This window comes from Ahaetulla prasina, chromosome 6 (genome assembly GCF_028640845.1).
Source record: "Ahaetulla prasina isolate Xishuangbanna chromosome 6, ASM2864084v1, whole genome shotgun sequence".
NCBI classification, from domain to species: Eukaryota; Metazoa; Chordata; class Lepidosauria; order Squamata; family Colubridae; genus Ahaetulla; species Ahaetulla prasina.
In genome coordinates, this window is record NC_080544.1 from 94,312,364 (window position 1) to 94,330,673 (window position 18,310).

Sequence of the window (18,310 nt, forward strand, 5' to 3'; positions counted from 1 at the left end):
AAGCATTTGGAGCCATCTTCTATCTTGTGTCTCTTTTCTCAGCAACTAAATTCAGAACAGAGATAACATTAGCTCTTAGCAAATTAATTTATAAGCTCAGGATAAAGCCTTAGAAATGGAATTTTTCCCTTTCCTCCATCTTGGCAGTCAGCAGAAGTAGCCTGCAGTACTGCATTCTAACCACTGCGCCACCATGGCTCGTCTGTTGATATATGTTGGCTTCCGATGCGTAAACCATTTGGAAGGAACTAGCATTATTTCTGTACAGGTTTGATGCAATGACACGGTTGTTAGAGTCCATGTACAGGTATGATGCAATGACATGGTCGTTAACAGAGACGGTTAGCTCAGTTCGGACACATACCCGTAAAATCTCCCTGCAGATATAGGCAATCCACTCTTCCTTCAAAGTGTTCCCTTTTGTGTTCTTGATCAGATCAGTAACAGATCCAGCACCACAGAACTCCATCACCAGCTGGCAAAAGAAACAAAAATACAATTATTATAATTAAAAATAAAGTGTCTTCCGGGTTGCATTAACCTAGTAGAATGCATTTAATTGACAATGGTCTATGCTGCTAAAAGGAAATAAAGTTGTATAATAATAATAATAATAATAATAATAATAATAATAATAATAATAATAATAATAATAATAATATACATACATACATACATATACAGAGAGAGACGGAGGGAGGGAGGGAGGGAGGGAGGGAGGGGGAGAGGGAGAGAAACTCTTCCACTTTTGGAAATCCAAAAGAAACCAAAGAAATACTTTCTTGAGGAAAGGGAGAATATTATTACTTAAATATTGTACCAAAATAGTGATCCAATGTCTAAGGGGCTGCCACAAAGAAGAGGGAGGTCAACCTATTCTCCAAAGCACCTGGAGGCAGAACTAGAAGCAATGCATAGAAACTAAACCTAGAACTAAGGAGAAATTTCCTGACGGTTAGAAAAATTAATCAAGTGGAACAACTTGCCTCCCAAAGTTGGAGGTTTTTAAGAAGAGAATGGACAACCATTTGTCTGAAAAGGTACAGGATTTCCTGCTTGAGCAGGGAGCTGGACTAGAAGACCTCCAAAGTTCCTTCCAACTCTGTTATTCTCTCCAACAATTTTACAGCACTGCACAATGCCTGTTTTCGTTAGTTTTTTTTTTGCAATAACCATCGAGAGGCAGAGAAGAAATACTCTCCGTTAACAGATCAGGAAATGAAGCTGAAAAATAACAATGTTTCAGGACTCCCAAGGAGCTAATGGTACAAGATGGGTTGGAAAGCTGATCTTTGAAGCTTCAGAACTTCCACGAAAGCTTCAGAAACCAGTTGGAGTCAAAGCTACTCCCACACTGCTGCATATATTTGTGGGGATGAAGGGTAGTTGATTATCCTTTTAAAATAATAAAAAAGAAAGAAAGACTGGAACATCATAAACAAATAAGGAAACTGCTTGAAAGCCTCTGACTAAAGCCATGATTCAGATTTCATAGTGTGAGAAACTTAAATTAATCTTCATGCAAAGTAATTATTTTTCCATTATACCTCTGATGCTAGGTCACATTTGGATGAACACATCCTGGCTTGATAAATCAGTATATACAGAAGCCTCACAAACCTGAACAAAGGCACTTTGGTCTTCCTTTTTCATGAAGAGCAACCAAGCTGAGAAGCCACAATTAAGTATGTCGTCTTCTATTGCAGAACTATGAACTACAGTTAATTTCCAAACAAGTCAAGTTTGGTTGTTGTAAACCCATTAACCATAGGTTTTTGTTCAGGTAGAGCACAAAATTATCATTAAATGGTGGCTTCCCAATTTGATTGACTTCACATCCTCAGAAACTATAGGACAGTAAATATGTTAAACTAAAATACCTGACCTTCGGACATTCCGTCGCGAACTGAAGACACATCTTTTTATTCGCGCGGGGCTGGCTTAAATTGGATTTTAAAAGTGAATTTTAGCAATTTTAAATGGGGTTTTAATTGACGGTAATTTTTAACTTCAGGCTAATTTTAAATAAGTTTTTTAAAGGTATTTTAACGTGTATATTTGTATTGTTGGTTTTATCTTGCCTGTACACCGCCCTGAGTCCTTCGGGAGAAGGGCGGTATAAAAATCAAATAAAATAAATAAATAATAAATAAATAAAATATATTAGTCCTCTACACCAAGGTGCTTGAAAAGATATCTCCTTTTTTGATACATTCATTGACAGTTTAGGAATCTCTTGCTTCAAAAGACTTTTGACATTATTCTTCATATTTACATCCCAACCTTTTGGGCACCAGGAACTAGTTCCATGGAAAAAGGTTCTTCCAAGGACTGGAGGGATGCGTGGTTTTCCATGTTGCCTGCATTTCATGGATGGGGCTTCACTTATGTGGCCAGCAACCAGGGGACCCTTGTTCTCTTCTATATCTTTATATAAATATCCCATATTCATCTATGCATTCTTAAATTACACCTGTCTTAATGTATTATTGCAGAGTCAAACTTGATTTCATTGAGGGCTGCATCAGGGTTGTGTTTCACTTCGAGGGGGTCAGGGTGGGCGTGGCCAGCTCGATATCACTCGTGTTGGGAGCGCCTATGATGGATCAAGTGCTCTGCAAGCGAAAACGGGCTCCCGAGCTCCGTTTTTGGCTGTGACGGCCTCCTGCCACCGAATACTGAACTCGGGAGGACCGCATGCAGCCGTCCCAAATTCCATTTTTGCTGGCAGAGCACCACGGGCTGGTCTTTGCTATTTCCAGGGTGGTCCCACAGGCCAGATATAAGCATCCCTGTTTTATTGCATCTTCCTTGAGAAACACTTGCGGAACAGGTAGTCCTCAACTTACAACCCTTTGTTTAGCGATGTTTGAAGTTACAATGGTACTCAAAAAAGTGACTTACAACTGGTCCTTGCACTTATGACTGTTATACAGTCACGTGATCAGAATTTGGGTACTTGGCAGCCGGCATATATTTTCTACAAATGCAGTATCCCAGGATCATGGGATCACCATCTGCAACCTTCCCAGGCAGCTTCCGACAAGCAAAAGTCAATGGGGGAAACTGGATTCTCTTAACAACCGCGTGAGTCACTTAAAAACTACATTGGTTCACTTAATATCTGTGGCAAAAAAAGGTTGTTAAAATCAGGCATCACTCAGATAACAACTGCCTTGCTTATCACTGAAAATCCTGGTTCCGATTGTAATTGTATATTGAGGAGTTTTTTTAAGTCATGTAAATACACAGGGAAATATAGGTCACATCAGTGCTTGTACCAATTCTTGACAATGATCATAACCACCTGCCATGTATTCTTTGTTTTTTAACCTATAAAAACCTGGATGGACCCTGATTCAATAGACACAAAACACTGGCAAGTTGAATAATGGAGATTTTTTAATCTTCCTTTTTGATTTTTTTTTAAATTTGCATTTATATCCTGCCCTTCTCCGAAGACTCAGGGCGGCTTACACTATGTCAAGCAATAGTCTTCATCCATTTGTATATTATATACAAAGTCAACTTATTGCCCCCAACAATCTGGGTCCTCATTTTACCTACCTTATAAAGGATGGAAGGCTGAGTCAACCTTGGGCCTGGTGGGACTTGAACCTGCAGTAATTGCAAGCGGCTGTGTTAATAACAGACTGTCTTAGCAGTCTGAGCCACCAGAGGGTTGAATGAGACTTTTGGTGTTTTTTTTAAAAAAAGCTTACAAATAAAGAAAAAGTGAGGTTGAAAACTAGTATAAAATTGAATCTTCATAATAAAACAATTTTCTTCCATCTACTTTCTACAATCACTTCATCTACGTTACAGTCTTTAAATTCCAGTTTTACTGTATTTCATATCCTCTTCTGTATCTTTAATGTATTTGTTTATTGCCTGACTTCTACATTCCTCTTGTGTTAATCCCTATGCCAGGAGTCCTCAAATTACAGCCGGCGGGCCGCATACAGCCCACCGAAGCCGTTAATCCAACCCACATCTCCCCACCTACCCGCCGGCTCCCACCCACCTTCTGGATGCAGAGGAGGCCATAAGCAGGCCCATTTTGGGGCAGCAGGGTGGTTCTGGAGGCCAAGCTCCCCAGTCTCCAGAGAGTGGGGGGGAAGGACACAGAAGTCCCTCACACAAACTACTCCAAGGCAGCCACATCCCTTCACTATCCTGCTTTCCACCCCCAGGAACATAACAAATTGAAGTTTAATTTGTGTGTATTGTTTAATGCAGGGGTCTCCAACCTTGGCAACTTTAAGCCTGGAGGACTTCAACTCCCAGAATTCCTGGGAGTTGAAGTCCGCCAGGCTTAAAGTTGCCAAAGTTGGAGACCCCTGGTTTAATGGACTGCTAAATTGGCCACACCCATCCAGTCACATGACCACATAGCCATGCCCACCCAGCCAGTCTGGGCCCCCAACAGTCTGAATTGGCCCCCCGTTTAAAAAGTTTGAGAACCCCTGCCCTATGCTGTCATTCTCTCTAGAACTATCTCTTTTTTTCTAGACTGATTTTTATCTCTTTCATTCTCTGTTTTCGATTTCTGTCCTGTCAAAAGTTTTGAGTTTTTTTCTTAGCCGCGGTGTGGCTCAGGCTGTAAGAAGCCTGTTATTAAAACACAGCTGCCTGCAATTACTGCAGGTTCTAGTCCCACCAGGTCCATGGTTGACTCAACCTTCCATCCTTTATAAGGTAGGTAAAATGAGGACCCAGATTGTTGGGGAGGCAATAAGTTGACTTTGTAAATATACAAATAGAATGAGACTATTGCCTTACACACTGTAAGCCGCCCTGAGTCTTCGGAGAAGGGCAGGATATAAATGTAAATTTAAAAAAAATTTGTTTGTTCCTAGCTGGGCTTCTTGACCATTATCTTCTTCTCAATCTTGGCTCCATATGAGGAACATGGGTCGAAGAATTTTTCCTTCACTTTACCCTGAGGGAAGGGGAAAAATGTCTCTCTTTCTCTCTCCCCAGTTTTCTCAGCTGCTATCTTTTTTCCAGCCTTTTTCTCCTCATTTAGTTTGCCTCTTTATTAGGGTTCCTGAGCTGTGGCTCTCTTTATTCAGCCTCTTCCTCGTGAGCTTCCAGGCAGTGATATTGTCTTCCCTCTTCCTCCTTTGCTACAGGTAGCCCTTGAATTAACACCACAACTGAGCTCAAAATTTCTGTTGCTAAGAGCGACGGTTGTTAAGTGAGTTTTGCTCTATTTTATGACCTTTCTTACAACAGTTATTAAGTGAATCACTGCAGTTCTTAAATTAGTAAAATGGTTGATAGGTGAATTGGGCTTCCCCATTGACTTTGCTTATCAGAAAGTTGCAAAAACTGATCACATATGCCCATGGGGATGCTTGAATGGTTAAGTGTGAAAAACAGTCATAGGTCATTTTTTTCAGTGCTGTTGTAACCTCAAAAGGTCACTAAACGAACTGTTGTAAGTCAAGGACTACCAGTGTCTGATCAGCAACAGCTATTTGATTGGCAGCCATTGTTTGAGTGGCAGCTGAGTCATCCTAATGATGGTAGAGAATCTAACCATATGTTACACAATAATGTAATGCCTGATCATTGGTAATTGGTAATTGGTATGACAGACAGGACTCGGAAATTATAATTTAGCATGTTCAACACCATTCAGTTACGGGGAATTGCAAATCAATGTTAAACACACAGCTATTTTACTGCAAAATACACCTGAAAATGACCTCATGGCTTCAAGACATTAAACTAGGGCTAAGCAAATCAGCTGGCTTCCAGATGTTTTTAGATTCAGTTCCCATCACCACCGGTTTGATCAGTCAATGGTGAAAGACCTGGAGAGTTATTGTCAAAACAAAGGAGGGCAGTAGATTACATCAAACATGGTCCTAAGGACCTGCTTTTTTATTGAACAAACTCATCCTCAAATAGCCTAACAACTCCCAAGAGATTATTTGTGTGAATCACTATAAGCAAGGACTTAGGTTTGGAGCATGCCAATATGGAAATAATGAAAACACAGAGCGAGCATTCATCTTCTTTATTGAGATCCCAAAGCCAGTATGCAGGCGTTTTTTATATACACAGTTCAAAATTAAAATGTGGTGAAAAATGCAGTCCGTGGCACATGGCATATAAAATTTAAAAAAGAAATGTGCTATAAACATTCAGCCTTCAGTTTGTCCATTAATCTGGAGTTACATGTCCATTGTACTGCCAAAATATTCAACCAAAGCCATCTGCCCTTATTTCTATCTGCTTGAGGTTAATTGCTTTTAACAAGAAAATGCATCAGCCAGCTCTTGATGGAGCTACATTTCTCAGAATTGGAAAAGCAGGGCTGAGATTTCTGAGAGCCTGTGATCCTAATATTCATGTAATGTAATACTTGTACATACCTGTTGCTAAATGAGATGCGGTGAGTGCTTTAAAAAAAAAGATACTAAAAGACTATTAATGAATCTGACAAACTATCTTCATCTGTGTTAAAAACACACCCAACTAAATTGGCTTTTGATTAATAAATGTCACTGATTCAGCAGTTGAGGTTTTGGATTAGACCACAGGTAGTCAACCTTTTTATACCTACCGCCCACTTTTGTATCTCTGTTAGTAGTAAAATTTTCTAACCGCCCACCGGTTCCACATTAATGCACCGTGTATCGTCATCTGCGCATGCCTCTCGCGCATCGTGGATTGGGTTTGGGGGGCACCGGCAGCCAGCTCTGCTTGTCTGTTACAGCTGGGTAGTGTGGGGGGAGATGCGCAAGCTATTCTGGGACGAGGCTCTTTTGTTTGCGGTCACACTAAAGCACCATTTAGTTTCACTTACGTAACGTGAACTAAACTTATGCGTGGGCAATACAAATAGTATATTTTCAGAAATTTAAATTGTCACGGGGAATTATATGAAAACCTAATGAAAATGATTTTTTTTTATTTGCATTTATATTCCGCCTTTCTCCGAAGACTCAGGGCGGCTTACACTATGTCAGGCAATAGTCTTCATCCATTTGTATACTATATACAAAGTCAACTTGTATATAGCCGTGGATAGCTCAGGCTGTAAGGAGCCTGTTATTAGAACACAATAGCCTGCAATTACTGCAGGTTCAAGCCCGGCCCAAGGTTGACTCAGCCTTCTATCCTTTATAAGGTAGGTAAAATGAGGACCCAGATTGTTGGGGGGGGCAATAAGTTGACTTTGTAAATATACAAATAGAATGAGACTATTGCCTTATACACTGTAAGCCGCCCTGAGTCTTCGGAAAAGGGCGGGATATAAATGTAAATTAAAAAAAAACTTATTGCCCCCCAACAATCTGGGTCCTCATTTTACCTACCTTATAAAGGATGGAAGGCTGAGTCAACCTTGGGCCTGGTGGGACTTGAACCTCAATATTGCAAGCAGTTGCTGTTAATAACAGGCTGCATTAGCCTATTGAGCCACCAGAGGCTTTAAATAATGCTTTGATTTTTTTTAAAAAAATTAAAAAAAAGGAAAGTGCTTCAGTATTGGACAAAACCCCTACGCCCACCATGAAAGCTGGAACGCCCACTAGTGGGTGGTAGGTACCAGGTTGACTACCACTGGATTACATCAAAGCATGTGATGAAAATTTATTTGAAAATTGCTATTGGTGGTGGGGGGATTGGATGAGGAAGTATTTTGCAAACCAGACTGAGCTTCTGAAGCATCTTTCGCTTGTCCTCCACTGTCTTCTGGAATTTGCTCAAATTCATGTTTACTGCATTAAGGACACTACATAATCATCTCCTCCTCTGCTGTGCCTTCTCCTTTTGCCTGCAATCTTTTCCAACATCAGGGTCTTTTCCAATGACTCGACAAATAGATAGCTAGATCTTGAATATATAGGGACAACTACTTCTCTCATTAGATGTTAAACTTTGGAAGAATTTTATCCACCATGAAATGCTCCACTCCATAAAATGTTTACTTTGTTATGCTCATAACTGAGATTGACATGTATTAAATAAAATCTAGACAGGGATAAGTTGACATTTTGATAATACAGAAATCCAGTTCCCTGGAGGAATAGCCAACATGGCTAAAGATGAGGGACAAGAGGAGTCACAGTTCAAAATCTGTCATCATTTGTCACAACATTGTTACAACAGCACCCACAATATGAGAGATGACTTCTCTTTTCCAGCAGCTCCCCAACATTCTGATTATCCTGACCTTGGTTTGGGACCAGGTCTTCCTTCCTCATGCTAACCTCCCACTCATGTCAGCACATGAATCCTGGGAGTGGGCTAATTCACTTTCTTCCAGCCTGAACCCTAATCACCTGTACAGCGGTAAGCACTTAGCTAGGCTTGGATCTCTATAAATAAGGCCTGCGTCTTTTACCAGCTCCTAATTAGTTATTAATTAATATTAAAATTAATTAAAATTAAAAAGGGATGTGGTGGCTCAGTGGCTAAGACGCTGAGCTTGTCGATCAGAAAGGTGGGCAGTTCAGTGGTTTGAATCCCTAGCGCCGCGTAATGGGTTGATCTCCTGTTACTTGTCCCAGCTTCTGCCAACCTAGCAGTTCGAAAGCACGTAAAAAATGCAAGTAGAAAAAATAGGGACCACCTTTAGTGGGAAGGTAACAGCGTTCCCTGCGCCTTTGGCGTTGAGTCATGCTGGCCACATGACCACGGAAACATCTTCGGACAGTGCTGGCTCTTCGGCTTTGAAACGGAGATGAGCAATGCCCCCTAGAGTCGGGAACATATGTGCAAGGGAAACCTTTACCTCTAATTAGCTATAGCAGCCATTATACAGAAAAGCAGAGTTGCATTAGTGCACATAGCCTACCAATTCATGCTGGATTTAACCTCAGAGTGTTCCAACAAATCCAAAGGTTAGTTTGAGTTCACATCTTCCTCCAAAAGACAAGCTGAGCGACAGGCCTTCTATTCACCAGATCCTCTAGCTGAATCATTTACAAAGGACTTTCACCAAATCCTAAATATTCTTCTCTTCCCTCTGAGGATATACCTTACTGGTACATTCTGCATATGCTCTTTCTCTCATCCCCCTTCCACTGGATCATTATGAATCCACCAGCCCTTCCAAATCTAAATGGTAGTGTTGCCATGGAAGCAATCCATCTTTAGACAGGAAAGCAAGCACCCCTTTCTTCTCCCCAGGGAAGGGCTGTGTCTTCAGCACTCTGCTCCCAGCTTTCACCAGCCTCTTCTTTCGGGATGGCATGAGTCCAGATGGCACAAACTGCAGAGGGGCACGAGAAAGAAGCCAATGCCGCTGTATGAACAGGGAAATGCCTTTCTGTTTATTATTTTAAGGCACCCCTAGACGGCAGTGACAGCTGTACAGTGACAGCACCTTTGTTTCTGTGCTGATACCTCCAGAATTGGATTTGGAAGTCTTAAACCACATAGAGGAAGTTTGCTTCGTTTCTCCTTCATGTCTGGTTTCATAACAATTAGCAGTAAAGTTTCCAGTCAAAACAAATTCCATCCCCCCAGCCTAATCCCAAATCCATTGACTCTGATCCTGTGAAATTTGCAAAGCTGACTCAGATCAAGCAATAGGGATCAATCAAATTGGGGGGGAGAGATCAAGATGGGGCATTTGGATTAACTCATGTTCATCTATGGCAGGGGTCTCCAATCTTGGCAATTTTAAGACTTGTGGACTTCAACTCCCAGAGTTCCTCAGCCAAGGTTGAAGACCCCAGATCTAGGGCAGTATTTCAGATAAATGGAGAATGTAGATCCCATCAGGGAAGGACAGTCCTTCCAGGCCAAAGGAGTAGGATAAACATACTTGCCACATAGGAAAAATAGTTCTCATTCAGTATGGTAAGAAAAAGAGAGGGTTTCCTATAAGTTTATTTTGAAGAAGAAATCTTGGGAAAGTTCTTTTGGATGATGTGTGAGGGTCTCAGTCTTCATTAAACAGTCAATGAACACTGAACCCTATCTAACAAAATAAGATTTAATGTGGATACAGGTCAGATTTTACATTTAGGCAAGAAAAACCAACTGTATAGGCACAAACTAGGTAAAACCTGGCTTAATGCCAGTAACTGTGGGAGAGATTTTACAAGTTCTAGTGAACAATCACTTAAATATGAGTCAACAATATGGGGCAACAGTGAAAAAAGCCAATGCAATTTGCATTAATAGAGGGATAGAAGTAAAATCATGTGAAGTTCTAATACTGCTTTACAAAGTCTTAATAAGACCACACTTGGAATATTGCATCCAGTTCTGGTCACCACAATATTAAAAAGATGTTGAAACTCTGGAAAGAGTGCAGAGAAGAGCAACAGAAATGATTAGGGACTGGAGGCTAAAACTTATGAAGAACAGTTACAGGAATTGGGTCTGTCTAATCTAAAGAAAAGAAGGATTAGGGGTGACATGATAGCACTGTTACTATATTTGAGGGGCTCCTACAAAGACGAGGGGATCAAATTATTTTCCAAAGTACCAAAAGCCAAGTCAAAAAATAATGGTTGGAAACTAACCAAGAAGAGAAGCAACCTAGAAGCAAAGAGAAATTTCTTGAGAGCAATCAACCAATGGAATAACTTGCCTTCAGAAGTTGTGGGTGCTAAATCACTGCAGACTTTCAAAAAGAGATTGGATAACCATTTGTCTGAAATAGCAGGGCCTCCTGCTTGAGCAGGGGGTTGGACTAGAGCACCTTTGAGGTCCCTTCCAACTCTATTATTCTATGTTCTAATTACAAATTGGTCAAGGAATGTGTGTAATGTCTAGTCATTCATTATACAACCGTCTCTTTTCTATAAAGGGCCAGATAGCAACTATTTTAGTGACGATGGCCCAAGCAAGATTAGAGATTTTGGCAATACAGAGCCCTGCTCTGTGGGCATGCCTGGCAGTTCTAGAGATCAAGGAACAGGGCAGCTAGTGGGTAGTGCCAGCCTACCAATAAGAAGACTGCTGATAGACCATTGCTATCTAGCATGTCCTAACCTTAGGCTCAATTGAAGCTGACACCTGAGCATCTGCTGCCTGCCTGTCCCTTCTTAGTTCATAAGCTGTAAGGTGGTGTGTTCCAGATTTGGCCTGTGTATCATATGGTTTGCTGACCCTTGGTCTGTAGCAGAGGTGTCAAACTCAATTTCATTGAGGGCGGCATCAGAGTTGTGTTTGACCTCAGGGGGCCAGAGTGTCTGTGGTCAGGGTGAGTGTGGCCAGCTTGACATCACTCGTGTGATCAAATGCATCTTTTGATAGTAGTTTGTTTTGCTAGCACTCTGACAGCAAAAATGGAGCTCGTGCGGGCCACGTACAGCCAGGGAAGCTTTGAAGTGATAAAACGGCTGAAAACAAAACAACAGCAAAAAAAATCAAGGGCAACAGAAGTAGCATCTTCTTAACAACCTCCAGTTATACAATAACCTAAGGCAGCTCGACAACAAAATTGAAAAATCAAAGCCCTTTTCAAAAGGAAAGGCAACTGTTGAAAAATTACATGGTAGATTCCAACTCAGCATCAGAGAATGTCCCCGTGGCTCATTAATACATCATCTTATAATAAGATGGGGAGGCATCTGTTGCAGAATGTAAACCTTGCCAGATGTTAAAAGGGGAAAGATCTGTCTTAAAATAGCTATGGAAATAAAGGCCTGCTCTGTTTTCTAATGAAATTATTTGGGAAAGGATGGTCCTTAAACTTATTTGTTCATCAATTTGCTTCAACTTTGATGCCATCCAACACCACACCAACTCTGGGCAGGTCACAATATAAAAATAACATAAATAAATAGAAATACAATAAAAATAAAAGAAATTATTAAATTTAAATAAGAAATTATTAAATTTAAATAAAATTAAATAAAATTAAATAATATTAAATTTAAATAAGAAATTATTAAATAAGAAATTATTAAATTAAATTATTAAAAGAAAGGGCCGCGGTGTGGCTCAGGCTGTAAGAAGCCTGTTATTAAAACACAGCTGCCTGAAATTACTGCAGGTTCTAGTCCCACCAGGTCCAAGGTTGACTCAGCCTTCCATCCTTTATAAGGTAGGTAAAATGAGGACCCAGATTGTTGGGGGGACAATAAGTTGACTTTGTAAATATACAAATAGAATGAGACTATTGCCTTACACACTGTAAGCCACCCTGAGTCTTCGGAGAAGGGCGGGATATAAATGTAAACAAAAATTAAAAAATTAAAAAAAAAATAAACCAAATACCAAATGCAAATAACATATACGTATATGCAATTAATTCACTAATACACACACTGACACACACGTACGTCTATCTGTGTATGTGTGGGTATTTGCCCCTCCCCAATTTCTTTGGGACTTGGGAGTTATATGAAATGAAATGAGAGAAGAAAAGTGGTATATACACAGTGTCACTGCCAACTGATGCCCTCAAAATGCGTTGGGCCACAACTCAGTCTTGCATTTCTCAAATTTCCTCATTAGTAATTTTAAATTTAAAAATTAACTTTGCAAATATAACTTTGTATGGTCACCAAAAAGATTTTTTCCCCATTTTCCAAGAGCACTTCTCCTGTACGTCTCCTATGAGGTTTTCAAATTTTAAATGATGGTTTTTGAAAAGAAGGCATTCTACAGATTCAAGAGGTGATCACTAGATCCAATTCTCTTTGTATTTAGAACACATGCACATGGTTTTTCCTAGATTTTAAAAATTAAAATTTGTGGGGAGTGTTTGAGATAGGCACATTCAGGAAAGAGGAGTTGATAGGAGTCTTGGAATATACTTTAATGGATTTAGATTGGGTATTGCAATCTGTTTAACAGGAAAAGTCTGTCAGGGCCCTCTCTTCTTCAACTTATACCTAATAGAATCAAGGCAGAGTTGAGTTGAGCTTCTTTATCATGCTTTCTATTTTCCAAGGACTCAAATATCTTTTCTTTAATAGCTCAACATTCCTCTCCCTCCCTCTTGTCTGAGTAAATTCCATCACAGGGAGTTACGATCTGCCATGCTAAGTGCCACGTTCCTTGCTCAAAAAAAGTTTGAAAGCAATAAGTAAAAGATGATGATGATGATGATGATGATGATTATTATTATTATTTATTGGATTTCTAGACCGCCCTTCTCCCGAAGGACTCAGGGCGGTGTACAGCCAGGATAAAACATAAACAATGTACAATTAAAAACTGAATTAAGAAACTTATTATACAATTGGCCGAAACATTAAAATATTTAAAATCTAAAAACCCAATTTAAAACATACATAGAATTTAAAAATTTAAAAATTTAAAAATTTAACCAGTTTAAGAAAAACTTAAGCCAGCCCCGCGCGAATAAATAAATGCGTTTTCAATTCGCGGCGAAAGGTCCGAAGGTCAGGTATTTGGCGTAAACCAGGGGGAAGTTCATTCCAGAGAGTAGGAGCCCCCACAAAGAAGGATCTTCCTCTGGGGGCCACCAGCCGACATTGTTTGGCGGACGGCACCCTGAGAAGTCCCTCTCTGTGTGAGCGTATGGGTCGGTGGGAGGCATGAGGTAACAGTAGGTGGTCCCGTAAGATGAAGGAGAAGCAAAGCAAGGGAAGGCAGTAATGAAGGAAAGACAATCAGAGGACAATTTTGAAGTTTGGGGACAATCCTCTTATTGCCCTGATTACAATGCAAGCCAGATTCGAAAGCCTCATATTATGATATATCCTGGTTCCTGAGCAGAGCAGAGCAGAGCAGAGCAGAGCAGAGCAGAGCAGAGCAGAGCAGAGCAGAGCAGAGCAGAGCAGAGCAGAGCAGAACTACATTGCATTGCACTGCACTGCACTGCATTGAATTCTTTATTAGCCAAGTGTGTTGAACACACAAGGAATTTGTCTTCGGTGCATAAGAGCTCATTGTACATAAAAGCTATAAGTGATAAATTATATTATATTCAAAGTATTATGTCCAATCTAGCAAACCTCCAGAAATATCTATAACTCCCAGAATCCAAAAGCCAACTATGATCTCATAGACACCGACCTCTCATCTCTTGACTGGCAAATTCTATTCTCTAACTGTATCATTGCTGAAGACCACTATAGTGTCTTCCTACTTGAAGTCAATAGAGTCATTAAACTATACGTACCACAAACCACCACCAAAATCGGGAAAAACAAATTACCCATATCAATAAAAAAGCTCCAATCCGAAAAAAAATCCCTCTGGCAAAAAAACAAAACTGGCTATGTAGCCAACTTTAAAAACCGCTACAAAAATATATGGCACCAAATAAGGGATGAATGCACCAATTACCACATCAAACAAGAAGAAGACCTTCTGTGCACAAAATCCAACTGCGCTTTCTATAATTTTGTAAACAACAAACTTAAAGAGTCAAGATCCATCCCACCCCTAAAAGGATCTAACGGTAAAGAATGCAATGATGAAACAGTTAAAGCAAACCTCTTTAACACATTCTTCGGCTCAGTCTTTGTTAACAGTAATGGTTCATACCCAACATTCCCCAGTCATACCAACAATGATTACAACGATCTAACACAAATTGATTTCACAGAAGATAACGTTGAAAAGGCACTTGGCAGACTGAAACCATCTCTATCTATTGGACCTGATGGTCTATGTGCATACTTCTTAAAAAAACTTTCCACTGTTATAGCAGAACCCCTAAGCATAATCTTTGAAAAATCTTTCAGGACCAGCTCCCTTCCCAAACTAGCCATGGTCATCCCTGTCTTCAAAAAAGGAGACCCCGGCCTAGTTGAAAATTACAGACCAATTTCTTTATGCTGCGTCACCTGCAAAGTAATGGAATCTATCATCAACCAATCCATCACCCTCCACCTAGAAACAAACAACCTACTCTCTAATAAACAATTTGGTTCCAGAAAAAAATTATCCTGTAATTTACAACTTCTTCACTGCAAAAACATATGGACTACAAATCTTGATCACGGCAAAGCAATAGATGCAATTTACTTAGATTTCTGTAAAGCTTTTGACTCAGTGGTACATGACAAACTTCTTCTAAAACTAAAATCCTACGGCCTCTCCGGACCCCTCCATAATTGGATAACTGCGTTCCTGTTAAACAGGCAACAAGTGGTCAAAATAGGCAGTGCCCTATCAAATCCTGCTCCTGTTAATAGCGGTGTCCCCCAAGGCAGCGTTCTTGGACCAACACTCTTCATATTATACATTAATGACCTCTGTGACCATATTATAAGTAATTGTGTTCTCTTCGCCAATGATGTTAAACTATTTAACACTACCAACAATGCGGCTACCCTTCAAAAAGACCTTGAATTTGTATCAGAATGGTCAAAAATTTGGCAACTCCAAATCTCAACCAGCAAATGCTCTGTCTTACACATTGGAAAAAAGAATCAGAACACTAAATACAAGCTTGATGAATATGATCTTGTAGATGACCCTCACTCTGTCAAAGACCTTGGAGTTTTCATATCAAATGATCTAAGTGCCAAAGCACACTGCAACTACCTCGCCAAAAAGGCTTTAAGAGTTGTAAACCTAATCTTGCGTAGCTTCTTCTCCAGAAAGATTACACTACTAACCAGAGCATACAAAACATTTGCTAGACCAATTCTCGAGTACAGCTTGCCTGTCTGGAACCCACACTTCATTTTGGACATTAATACAATTGAGCGTGTCCAGAAATATTTTACAAGAAGAGTTCTCCACTCCTATGATCACAACAAAATACCTTATGCCACCAGACTTGAAATCCTGGGTTTAGAAAATTTAGAACTCCGCCGCGTTCAGCATGACTTGAGTATAACTCGTAAAATCATCTGTTACAATGTCCTTCCTGTTGAAGACTACTTCAGCTTCAACCACAATACATGAGCACACAATAGATTTAAACTTAAAGTGAACCGCTCCAATCTTGATTGTAGAAAATATGACTTCAGTAACAGAGTAGTTAATGCCTGGAATGCATTAGCTGACTCTGTGGTCTCTTCCCAAAATACCCAAAGCTTTAACCAAAGACTATCTACTGTTGACCTCACCACATTTCTAAGAGGTCTGTAAGGGGCATGCATAAGAGCACCAGTGTGCCTACCGTTCCTGTCCAATGTTCCCTTTGATTGTATCCAATTCGTATGGTTATTTCATGCTTATACTTATATATATAGTTGTGTTTGACAAATATATAAATAAATAAATAAATAAAATAAATTTCACAATCAGAGCCCACATTTCCCACTGTGGCCTTTCCTAATTGGTGAAAGCTGATTAAGATTCTGTTCTAATTCCAAGTGCAGAGATCTGTAAGCCAAAACAATTTATTATCTATATTATGATTTAGAACCATCTCTTCACTAATATTTCTTTAAAATGGTCAGTCCTTTCAAACTGTAATAATGAGGTGTCCTCGCATACAGATGTTAAAGCTAGAATTTTGACTTAATGCCCTGCCAGAACCTATTTTCCACGCTTCAGAAGGGCTTTAAGACATGATAGCCAGATAGAGGTAACTTTGCGAAGAAGGTTTTAAAAACATCAAAAATATTTGCTGTGCATAAAATATATCTGCTGGGCTACTGCCAATGACTTAAATCTGGCAGCTCCCGCAAACAGAGAAGCTGTCCAGCATTGCAATATTCATTAAGAAAATGCATCACCTTCTTCTACCATCACTTAGTATTCAAGGTGGCTTAGCAGCTAAGAGCAATTATTAAGCCACAATATCAAAGTTATGAAAGACAACTGAACCAGATTCAGGTAGTCCTCGACTTATGACCACAATGAAGCCCAAATTTCTCTTGCTAACCGAGACATTCATGAAATGAATTTTGCTCCACTTTACGACCTTTCTTGCCAGAGTTGATAAGTGAATCACTGAAGTTGTTCAGTTAGTAACAAGGTTCTTAAGTGAATCTGGCTTCCCTATTGACTTTGTTTGTCAGAAGATAATTACACGACCCCGGGACATTGCAACTGTCATAAACAGGAACCAGTTTCCAAGCATCTGAATTTTGATTGTGTGACCATGGGGATGCTGAAATGGTTGTAAGTGTGAAAAACGGTCATAAGTCACTTTTTCAGTGCTGCTGTAACTTTGAACAGACATTAACGAACTGTTGTAAGTCTAGGACTGCCTGTATAAACAACTTAGAATAACACAAATCAGTACCCTTAAAATAACTACATCCACTAATTCTAAAAGCCAACCATGAAATCAGTCAATAGGACTGAACCTTAGAATAAGAAAGAAAGGACCACGGTGCTTTATGAGCCACGGTAGTGCAGTGGTTAGAGTGCAGTACTGCAGGATATTTCTGCTGCCTGCTGGCTGCCTGCAATTTAACAGTTCAAATCTCACCAGGCTCAAGGTTGTCTCAGCCTTCCATCCTTCCGAGGTGGGTAAAATGAGGACCCAGATTGCTGGGGGGCAATATGCTAACTCTGTAAACAGCTCAGAGAGGCTGTAAAGCACTGTGAAAAGGTATATAAGTCTAAGTGCTATTGCAAAGTACCAAATAAACCCTCCCATTGCTTTTGAAATGGTCTTCGTATGGTCACTAAAAAAGATTTTTAGAATATAAAATAACACTTGGAAGGGACGTTGGAGGTCTTCTAGTCCAACCCTCTGCTTAGGCAGGAAACCCTACACCACTTCAGACAAATGAAGACAATCTCTTCTTAAAAACTTCCAGTGTTGAAGCATTCACAACTTCTGGAGGCAAGTTGATCCATTGATTAATTGTTCTAACTATTTCTTCTCAGTTCTAAGTTGCTTCTCTCCTTGATTAATTTCCACCCATTGCTGGAATGTTCCAAGAGCACTTCTCCTATCAGAACAAATAATCTGAAATGATGGCTTTTGAAAACAAGGAAAGACACTGTAATTCTACGGAACCAGGGGAAGTTCACCCTTTGTATTTAGAAAAGTGAACCTGCACTTGGTTTTTCCTGGAGAACAATTAGGCTAGAATTTGCCGCCTTCATATTTGAGGTAAGGTGATAACATTTAATAGACCTCTTGGGGTTGTTTTTTTTCTCTTGTTACAGAGCAATATGGGCAGGCCAAATAAAAAGAGGCACTTCAAGCATGATAGCCATAGAATATGTCAGAAACCTGGCTTATTGCAGAGAGATCGTAATCTATATTGAAAGAATTCTGGCTTCCACCTCTCCATTATCACCTCGGCAGAGGACTGATAAAGAGAATTACTTTGGCCTTATCATCAAGGAGTTTTATTCCAGCAACAATGACAGCAAAAAATAAAAATGCATTTATCTCCAGAGCAGGAAGAATAGAAGTGTCACCAGTTCTAATTCAATCAGACATCTAAAATACAGTAATTTGCTCGCATGGAACAAAATGTACATTCATTTC

The 18,310-nt window shown here is 39.9% G+C and overlaps 1 protein-coding gene across 6 annotated transcripts in view; it reads right to left on the reverse strand.

The window, feature by feature from the left end:
• The window catches only part of TNIK (TRAF2 and NCK interacting kinase), a 365,479-nt gene that overhangs the window by 141,579 nt on the left and 205,590 nt on the right, over positions 1 to 18,310 (reverse strand). For all 6 annotated transcript variants that reach the window (XM_058188113.1, XM_058188108.1, XM_058188107.1 and 3 more), the window contains exon 5: positions 365 to 475. In XM_058188113.1, coding sequence (XP_058044096.1) covers positions 365 to 475 — 111 coding nt within the window. The remainder of the gene's footprint in view (positions 1 to 364; positions 476 to 18,310) is intronic.